At 43.2% G+C, this 10,528-nt stretch overlaps 1 protein-coding gene across 1 annotated transcript; it reads left to right on the top strand.

Annotated features, from left to right (window-relative positions):
- Positions 1–531: 531 nt before the first annotated feature.
- LOC128326612 (U6 snRNA-associated Sm-like protein LSm8) lies at positions 532–9,893 on the top strand. The gene is made up of 4 exons (XM_053253765.1): positions 532–767; positions 3,411–3,451; positions 8,308–8,435; positions 9,649–9,893. Exons 1-4 carry the CDS (start codon positions 572–574, stop codon positions 9,737–9,739), a joined length of 456 nt encoding a protein of 151 aa, XP_053109740.1. The 5' UTR covers positions 532–571; the 3' UTR covers positions 9,740–9,893.
- The last annotated feature ends 635 nt before the right edge of the window (positions 9,894–10,528 follow it).

Below are 10,528 nucleotides of genomic sequence, written 5' to 3'. Positions count from 1 at the left end.
TTCCCCCTCCCAAGTAGCGGCATGCATTGATAGTGCCATACAAATTGTAGTCTTTAAAAAAAACAAACAGATTAATCTAACCGATTCAAAGTGTACCCTAACTCTGGCAAAATCAAAGAAAGCTTCTGCAGAGATATCAGAAAGTCAGACAATATGCATTCTCGGATGACAAAACAGACTCAGCACAAGCAGTATACGTTATTACCAAGACGCTTCAATACTTGGTGAGAGCTCTTCACACGTGCCTTATAGACTGACTGATCAAGGAGATCTACCCCCACTCACTGAGCCTTTGCCCACACAACAATCAAGCCGAGGCTGCCAAGTTAAGCAGGAAAAAGAACAGCGAGACAGCAGCCACCGACGCATGCGCACACAACAACCGCAACTTACCCTCCCGCTCTACTAATCGCGTGCCTTCGACGCATGCGCACACAACAACCGCAACTTACCCTCCCGCTCTACTAATCGCGTGCCTTGGTAGCCAGACAAGCACCGATGACGTCACGATGGGGCGGGGCCACGTAAATCCTGCCTAATTCTCCCCCCCAACTTCCCTCGCTCGCGAAATATGTTCTGCACGCGTGCGCAATGTCACATAGACCCGGATGTAATTGTCGTTAGCGGCGCGAGTCGTGGTTTCGGACCCTGGATATTTGAAGTCTCTCTGGCGGCGGCTTACTTCGCCTGGTCTGCCCTGCGCCGCGCTCCAGGGTGGAAGCGGGAGTTCGCCGTCATGACCTCCGCTCTAGAGAACTACATTAACCGTATCCTTTTGCTGCCGGGGGCTGTGCGGAGTCACTGGGGCTTCAGCTGCCGGGGAGGGTGGCGTTGGGGCGCGAAGGGGATAGGGTGGGATCGTTGAGGCGCCTTTCGCCAGCCCCTCGTGGATCTCGCGCGTGGCGGCGCTTCCCCTTTTTGTGTCCGGTTCCAGTGACCGTAAGAGGGTGAGGAGGCTGCTGCCTACGATTGGCTGTAGTACTACCCCTGAAGGGCCCTTGGGAGGGGAGCCGGGAGGGGAGAGACGAGAAGGCGTCGACTTTTTAAGGGTCCTGAATCCGGGTTTTCCGCCCTCGGTGGATTACGTTATGCCTTCATAGCAGGCGGCCACCGGCATGTCCGAAGGTGAGGAGGAGGAAGTGCCGCGCGAGCGCAGCAGCGAATCGGCTTAAAGTGTTGGCTCCGGGGGGGGCGGGTCTGTGTGAACCAACCAGTTGCATTTCAGCAGCGCTCCACGTGGTCCTTCTCTTGGAAAGGGGGAGGTGCGTCGCTTGCACCCTCCTATTCAGGTTCTGGAGCTCGCTGCAAAACGGCCATAAGACTAAAGGATTTTTAAAAATTATTTTTTACGATCCCCTTTGCGGGTAAGGCAAAGTTCCGCTATGAACCCTGGTTGCAACTGGCAAGTATCTTCCTGCCAAGTGAAGCTCGAAGTCGACGTGCGGAAAATTGGGACTGAGTTGTTGGCTAAAACGAAGGCTGCCCTCGAGGGTCTGATGAGAAGGAAGGAGCCTTCGCCAACTTGTGCTAGTTGTAGGGGAGGTGGGGTTTATCCAGCGTAGCTATGTCCTTTCTCCAAGCACGGGTATACTCCTATGCTTAATCACAAATCCAAAGTTCTGTCCGTAGGCAAGCTGAATTTTGCAACCTCTCTACATAGTGGTACTGTGCTATAGCTGCCAGTACGTTGCGTTTGTTTATTTGTTTATTTATTCGATTTCTATACCGTCCTTCCAAAAATGGCTCAGGGCAGTTTACATAGAGAAATAATACATAAATAAGATGCATATAGAGCCCTAAGCTTAAATCTCTGCTCGGTCTGCTCGGCAAAGCTCTTGGGTGGTCTTGGAGAAAGTAAATATCTCTTGTTTAACATACTTCATCCTGCCCTTTGGTCATTGTGGCTGGGGATGATGGGAGTTGTAGTCCAACATCTGGGGACCCAAATTGGAGAACCCCAGGGAGAGAGTCGGACCTGATAAGGGAAGTTCCTAGTTGAAATCCCTGCTCTTACACTCACCGGGTAGCCCTAGAATAGTAGAATGTCAGTGTTGGAAGAGACCTTGAAGGTCTTCTAGTCCAACCCCTGGGCAAGTGCTCTTGCCATCCCCACGTGAGGTTTTTTGTGGAGGGGAAAGCCTGAGACATGGAAGTGTAATGAATATAGGTAGCTTTTTAAATGCCAAGGTGTGTGTGTACACACACAAACACACAGAGTTGTGGATTGCCTGTGTTATGGCTTTTCACATCCTTTGCATTTGGATTAGCCTTATGCTATTCAGCTGGCTGAGAAGTGTGAAAGTCAACAACAGATAATACACCACCAAGCAGGTCTGAGTTCACAGGCTGTACTGACAATATTTAAAGAGAGAGAGAACTTCTGTTAAGATTCTAGATTACTTACATAATTCTAGTAAAACATAAACACAGAAAGCTGGCAAAGTATAGAACATCAAGACAAAAATGACTGCAAAGGGCTTTCTATGAAAAGTAATTTCATGAAGCTGCCTCTTAAATTCAGAATCCTACCCCAGCTATACTTGAAAGCAGTCGAGAGTCAGATTGGAGTGTCTTAAGACATTTTGCCTCCCCATTTTGAGCATACACTTTCATCTTAAAATTTATCATGCTCAAACAGAAATCATAGCTAGAAAAATGTCTGTTTCCTATGAAGAGAGGAAAACTGGTCTAGTCTTGTTCTCATTTGTCTTTTGATCTCTTGTTATTTCAGTTCAGATATAGAATTAACCCCCTTCCATGCAGACAAATGACTAATTCTTACATTTGAGGAACTGAGAACAGTTTAGATAATTACTATACCAAGAAAACATCTGATTGATGAGAACATCTTGGAAAGCATTGGGTTTCTTTTTAAAATGTTACTGTTGAAATAATTTTCTGAGCCAGAGCTGAAGTAACTGAAGGAAAGAAGGGTTAATCTTTTCCTTATGACCATGACAACTTGTGGGGAGGGCCAAAGAGCAAATAACTAACAACAGTAGTAATAGTTTTGCAACTTACTGGGACTTCCATTTGAAGCCCTTTTGAACTCCCGATGACTATGGAGACTTAATGACATGTTGTTCAAAACATATATAAGGACATAGTTTCTTCAGAACTGCAAAGCCTAAACACGTTTTTTCAGTAACATCTAGAAGATGTTGGATTTATTTCCATACACAAATACACATCCCTGTTTTGCTTTTTCTTTGGTCTGCCTCACACACTACTTCTTTAAAAGCACTGTGACACAAATCTAGCCAGAGCAAACCATCTTAGACGGCAGTCTTATGAACAGTTATCTGGGAATAAAGTCCATTTAACAGTGGGATTTACTTCTGAGCAAGTATGCATAGGATCTGCAAATCTTGTCATCAAGTTTATTTTTAAAACTTTAACTTGAGTCTTAGGTACTGTTGCAGTAATTACTTCCGATGGTCGAATGATTGTGGTAAGAATTTTCCTTAAATATAAAATCCATTATTTTCTCAAGCTGTTTGTCCTGGAATGGATGTAATTGCTAAATACATGCTTGTAAGCGTCACTGGTATCAATATATTTCCTATTAACTTGGCTATCTTGTGAGAGTAAGTCTCACTGAACTCAATTGGACTTCTGAATAAAAATACTTAGGATTAGACTGCATGTGTGCAACCATTACTCTTCTACAAAATAATACTTAAGATGTGTCTTTTAGCTTCTGTATACTATATTCAGTACTGCTGGTTTGAAGGCGGTGGGGGTGCCACTTCAAGAGCGGGGGAGGGTGCACTTACCACTCCTGCTCTCCCCCCCCTGGCACCCTTTGTTTAGAAAGCTAATTGGGGCGGCAGTGTACCTCTCTGCTGCCCTGTTGCCCTCGTTGGCCAGATATGACCGGAAGTCCCCGATGCATCAGGGACTTCCAACCAACGGAGGCAGCAGGGCGGTAGAGAGAACAATTGGCAATTGGGAACAAACTGGCAATTGAATTTAGGAACAAACTGGCAACAAATTGACACCTGTCTTTCAAAATAGGTGTATAATGCTCTGAGCAAGTGGTTCTGGAAAGAACTCTAGCCACTGCTTTCTGCACCAGTGGACGTTTCCAAATATTTTCCAAACACAACCCCCTGTAAAGCACATTGCAGTAATACAGCCATAACGTGACGAAGGCATAGGTAGGAAGCTGCCATATACTGAGTCAGACCACTGTCCCACTTTGCTTACTTCTATACCAGACTGGCAGTGGCTTCTCCAAGGTTACAGGCAGGGGTCTCTCCCAGTCCTATCTGGAGATGCCAGGGAGGGAACTTGGAACCTTCTGCATGCAAGCATGTAGATGCTCTTCCCAGAGCGGCCCCATCCCCTAAAGGGAATATATTACAGTGCTCACATGTAGTCTCCCATTCAAATGCAAACCAAGGTGGACCCTGTTTAGCAAAGAGGGCAATTCATGCTTGCTACCACAAGACCAGCTCTAGCAGAAGCTGTGAAAAGGGATCTTTGCTCCTGTCTCCACCTGAGCATCCAGAAGCCCTGCTGGATCAGGCACTATTTCACACAGTGGCCCACCAGATGCTGCTGGAAGCCTACAGGCAGGAGTCAAGGGCATAGCCTCCCTCCTGCTGTTACTCCCCTGCAACTGGTACTCAGAGGCATCCTCCCTCTGAGACTGGAGGTGGCCTATAGCCCTCCGACTAGTAGCCATTGCTAAACCTCTTTATGAAGTCATCCAAACCCCTCTTAAAGCCATTCAGGTTGTTGGCTGTCCCCACATCTTGTGGCAGAGAATTCCACAAGTTGATTTTGTGTTGTGTGAAAAAGTACTTCCGTTTATTGGTTCTAAATTTCCTGGCAATCAATTCCATAGGATGACCCCTGGTTCTAGTGTTGCGTGAGAGGGAGAAGAATTTCTCTCTATCCACTTTCTCCACACCATGCATGATTTAATAGACCTCTATCATGTATCCCCGTGGTCATCTTTATTCTAAACTAAAAAGCCCCAGGTGTTGTAGCCTTGCCTCATTAGGAAGGTGCTCTAGGCCTCATCTTGGTTGCCCTCTTCTGCACCTTTTCCAGTTCTACAATGTCCTCCTTTAGATGTGGTGACCAGAATTGTACACAGTACTCCAAGTCTGGCGGCACCATAGTATTGTATAAGGGCATTATAATAGTTTTATTTCCAGTGCCCTTCCTAATGATTCCTAGCATGGAATTGGCCTTTTTCACAGCTACTGCACATTGAGTCGACACTTTCAATGAGCTGTCCACCACGACCCTGAGATCCCTCTTTTGTTCAGTCACTGACTGCTCAGATCCCATCAGCGTATACTTGAAGTTCGGGTTTTTCATCCTAGTGTGCATCACTTTACACTTGCCAACATTGAACTGTATTTGCCATTTTGTTGCCCATTCACCCAGTTTGGAGAGATCCTTTTGTAGCTCCTCGCAATCTGTTTTGGTTTTCACTACCCTAAATAGTTTGGTGTCATCTGCAAATTTGGCCACCTTGCTGCTTATCCCTACTTCTAGATCATTTATGAATAATTTAAAAAGCACCAGTCCTAGTACAGATCCCTCAGGGACCCCACTTCTTACTTCCCTCCATTGTGAAAACTCTCAATTTATACCTACCCTCTGTTTCCTGTCCTTCAACCAGTTACCAATCCACACATGTAGTTGTCTCCTTATCTCATGACTGCTAAGCTTTCTCAAGAGTCTATGATGAAGAATTGAGAGGTTGAAAGCTTTTTGGAAGTTCAGGTATACTGTCAGTGGGTTCACCTTTATCCACACTCTTGTTTACACTCTCAAATAACTCCCAAAAGGTTTGTGAGGCAAGATTTACCTTTGCAGAAGCCATGCTGCTTCTCCCCCAGCAGGGCCTGTTCTTTTATGTGCTTTACAATTTTATCCTTGAGAATGCTTTCCATCAATTTGCCTGGAACAGACATTAAGCTAACTGTCCTGTAATTTCCCAGATCGCCCCAGAATCCCTTTTTTAAAACCGGTGTTACTGAAAAGTAACTAGGAAATTGGTTTTCCTACTGACCAACAGCACCTCTGTCATATCTAGATTTAACCCATTTGTTTGCTCATCAATACTCATCAATTCCCACCCTTCGTTCAGTACATTACCTCCTTAGTTTCCCATGACAAAGAGAGGTATAGCTGAGTGTCATCTGCATATTGATGACACTTCAGTCCAAACCTGATAATCTCTCCCAGTAGTCTCATGTAGATGTTAAACAGCATGGGGGACAAAACTGAGCCTTGAGGGACCCCATAGGCCAGTGGTCAAACAGTCGAGCAGAAGTCCCCAGCATCATCTTCTGGAATCTTCTCTCCCAAAAGGATCAGAACCACTCTAGTGCAGTTCCCTGGTCCCCATACTCAAGTGGTCCAGGGAGGATATCATTGAACACCACTAAGCGGTCTAGCAGAACCAGCAGGGATGCACTCCCCCTGCCTAGTTCCCAATGAAGGTCATCCACCAGGAGAGGAGAGCTGGTCTTGTGGTAGCAAGCATGACTTGTCCCCTTAGCTAAGCAGGGTCTGCCCAGGTTGCACATGAATGGGAGACACGAAGTGTGAGCACTATAAGATATTCCCCTCAGGGGATGAACCTGCTCTGGGAAGATCAGGAGGTTTCAAGTTCCCTCCCTGGTTTTTACAAGATAGGACAATATTTTTTTTTTTAAATAGGACAAGATTTTTTTATTAAACCAACAAACTTCCAAAGCATACAGTATGTTCCTAAAGCACAATTATATACAGAGTAGTTGTTTCTACATCATATATCTACAAAGATTTACACACAAGGATTCACAGGGTTATAAAGTATATGCAGGCAGTACTGTAACTCGGGGATGGGGGATTACAAGGCACATCGGGGGGGGAGGGTGGGTTACATCCATTTCCATAATTTGTCTCGTTGCTGTTTAGAAGAGATACACTTGTCTTTTTGCACATAAACATACAAACTTTTCCAGAAGAGATTTACTGTCTCATCCACGTGAACCTCTTGGTCGCGTCTTCCCTCCCTATTCCTATGCAGGAGCATTGCATAAATGACATATTGGTTTACTAACCTGATTACGAGAAGGGGAACATTCCAATTCCCTAGTATAAGGGCACCTGTTCCGTCCCATTTCCTTGAAGGTTTCTTTCTGGGACCTCAAAAAGAGGTTCTATCGCTCAAACCTGAGAGAGATTCCTGCCTTAAACCTTGGAGAAGCCGCTGCCAGTGTTTGAAGACAGTGCTGAGCTAGATAGACCAATGGTCTGACTCACTATATGGCAGCTTCCTACCCTGTTTCCCCGAAAGTAAGACCTACCCCGAAAGTAAGACCTAGCAGTAATTTCTGATGTACCGCTAATTGCCCTAGTGCATTTTTTGGGGCTAAAATTAATATAAGACACTGTCTTATTTTCGGGGAAACACGGTATGTTCCTATTATGGTTTCAGTACATAAGAAACATATTTAACAGGGAATTATCCCCATTAAACATAGCCTGTCTGACTTCTGGAGAGATATGCATAGGCTGAGGCATATGAATCTTGACTTTCACAGAAATCCATGCCTAATGTAACTTATTTCAAATAAATGTGCTCTGGATCAAGGATTCTCAACGTTGGGTCCCCAGATGTTTTTGGACTTCAGCTCCCATAATCCCCAACCCAAGGCCACTGGGGCTGAGGGTTGTGGGAGTTGAAGTCCAATAACATCTGGGGACCCAACACTGAGAATCCCTGCTCTGGATGATGTTGAACTAGTGCTGTACGATTAGTAGTGATTTACTTTGAGGAGAACTTCACACAGATTCTGACTGGAAATAAAATACAAACCTCTTCAAGAAAGATGCTTCACATTGGAATTGGGATTTGTTCAAGAGTTGGTAGAAATGAACATTGATACATATGCAACGATGTTTGATCTAAGATCGTAAATAAACAACTACTACTACATATGCAACATACTTGGTCGGTTGAATGTTTTGTTTACTTTAGAGATGTCTATCCATCCTTTCCTGAAAATGCAAACCCAAGGCATTTCATCATTGCCTACGTAATGTCATTTTCCTGTCCTTTTACATGTTTTATTTGGTTTTATGTGACATATACATACAAGAAACAGCTATTGAGGAAAGTTATAAATGCTCAGTGGGGAAAATTTTTATTTAGTGTGAGAAGTTCAGTTTAAGATTTATTTAATCTCAGACTTTTTACAGCTGTATTAACTTGTGCAATATTAAAATTTAGGATATTTGGGAAGATAGAATGTCAGGCTTCGATTTGAAATACTTTGTTTTTAATGTTTTTAGGGAACTCTTAAAGGCTTTGATCAGACCATTAACTTGATTTTGGATGAAAGTCATGAAAGAGTCTTTAGTTCTTCACAAGGAGTGGAACAAGTAGTATTAGGATTGTACATTGTAAGAGGAGATAATGTGTAAGTATGATCTATAAAAAACCCAAAACTTCTGTTCTCAAAGTAGTGCAGTGTGAACTGTAGTAGACAACCCAGCTTCTACTTTGTTGGGTGCTCTGTTTGGAAGCTAAATGCTTGACATCAAGTGCTCTTGGTGTTTTCTAGGCTTCTCTGTGAAACGATCCTGGCTGAACTGTCAGGCCCAGTTCTTGCATTATGCAGGGGTAGGCAACCTTTGACACTCCACCTGTTGTTAAACTGCAATTCTCATCATCCCCAGCCACAAGAGATTCAGCAGCTAGAGTGCCAAACCCCTGCTAACTTGGCAAAGAGGCACCTTTTAATGTGGTGATTCTCTTTATTTAGCAGGGGGAGAGTAACTGGCCCTATCCACCCCCAGCACAGTACCTCCAATGACTGTTGCTGGTGTCTATCATATGTTTCTTTTTAGATTGTGAGCCCTTTGGGGACAGGGTTCCATCTTATTTATTTATTCATTGTTCTTCTGTGTAAACCTCCCTGAGCCATTTTTGGAAGGGCGGTATAGAAATAAATCAGTCAGTCAATCAATCAATCAATCAAACATTGCCTACTCCTGCCGTATGGAACAAGTCGGCTGCTCAACTAATGTAGGAATGCCAAAACTAATTGCAGTTCCCGTCTCTGCTCCCCCTCCTGCTGTTCTTGCTTATGATATTTCCTATATGATCTTATCTCGCCCTTTTATCATTTGTGTTACTGGGATGGAAACACACCACTTCTGCAACACTAGGAATCATGTTTCACTCTCTGAATTTAGTGGTGCTTACTTCTAAGTGGGATAGTGTTGCTGCCTAAGGTGTGAAAAGTTTGGTAAATTATAGTTGCTGGGTTGGACCTGAAATACAGAAGATGCAAAGTGAGTCAAATACCTTATATCTGTCTTTCAACTATGCAAAGGGAGTATCCTAAAGGCAGGTCCTTACAATCGAACCTTTGCTACAGGCTTGTAGTTTTATGCAGTCAGTACTAGTTCTGTACTTCTGATGTCTGATGAAAGTGCTGTCAACATTCTTTTGTGATAGATATGTTTGACTTTGGTATGGGCAACTACAGCATGTTTTCTTGCCTACAAATCAGTGTGAAAAGGTATTGAGCAGAATTTATACAATTTTAGAGTAAGAACTTCTTACAGTTTCAAAGCTAAACATTTCATACATAGCACTTTACACACAGCACTTAATTTCTTTTACAGAGCTGTAATTGGAGAGATTGATGAAGAGACAGACTCTGCACTTGACTTGGGGAATATTCGAGCAGAACCTTTGAACTCTGTTGTACATTGAAGAAAAAGACCAGTACAAAAGGACTTCATAAATCTCAGCCTGTACAGAACTATTTATAGGATGGCGTGGCTACTTTTTACAGGTTTTATGTAATGACCTAGTTTATTATTTTGAATGTTATGGTTTGATCTGTAAATTAAAGGTTTACATTTTATTGATTTTTTTATTTATTTTAAAAGCCCACTGTACATAGGTAAAGAACATTAGTCCTTAAGACAGCCTTATATACATTACTGAATTCTTAAAGCAAGAATGCAGAGTACTTGTGAAATTATTATAAACCAAACCATACATGACAAGCTTATCCTTTAGGAGATTGGTGAATAGAAAGCTGAAAGGTAGTCAGGAGGGTCAAATCACTCTACAGCACATGGAGCTTATTTAAAAACCACAATAGTTCAGTCAGAATGTATACCACAAGATCACCATGACTAACAAGTAGATACAAGAAAACTATAACAGGCAAGTAGACGTCTTTCCAAAAATGGAAGTTATGCCCAAATAAGAACAGGAAGGAAGACAAACGGGGAAAAGAAAGAGAAGGAAATTATAAAGGTATGCAAAAAAACCTGGTTTTTAGCATAAAAATCTTGAGGAATGATAAGACAATTTACATCAGAAGCATGAAAGCTGCCAAGGAGATAGTTGGATCACTAGACAATATAGTGAAAGGGATGCCTGAGGATAACGTTGCAGAGAAGCTAAAGGTTTTTTGCAGTTGTCTTCCCAGCAAAGGATACAAAGCATATACCTATACCTGTAATGAGATTCTCGGGGAAAAGCCGAAGA

This window comes from Hemicordylus capensis, chromosome 5 (assembly GCF_027244095.1).
Source record: "Hemicordylus capensis ecotype Gifberg chromosome 5, rHemCap1.1.pri, whole genome shotgun sequence".
Classification (NCBI taxonomy): domain Eukaryota; kingdom Metazoa; phylum Chordata; class Lepidosauria; order Squamata; family Cordylidae; genus Hemicordylus; species Hemicordylus capensis.
This window is presented reverse-complemented; position numbering and strand designations above follow the sequence as displayed.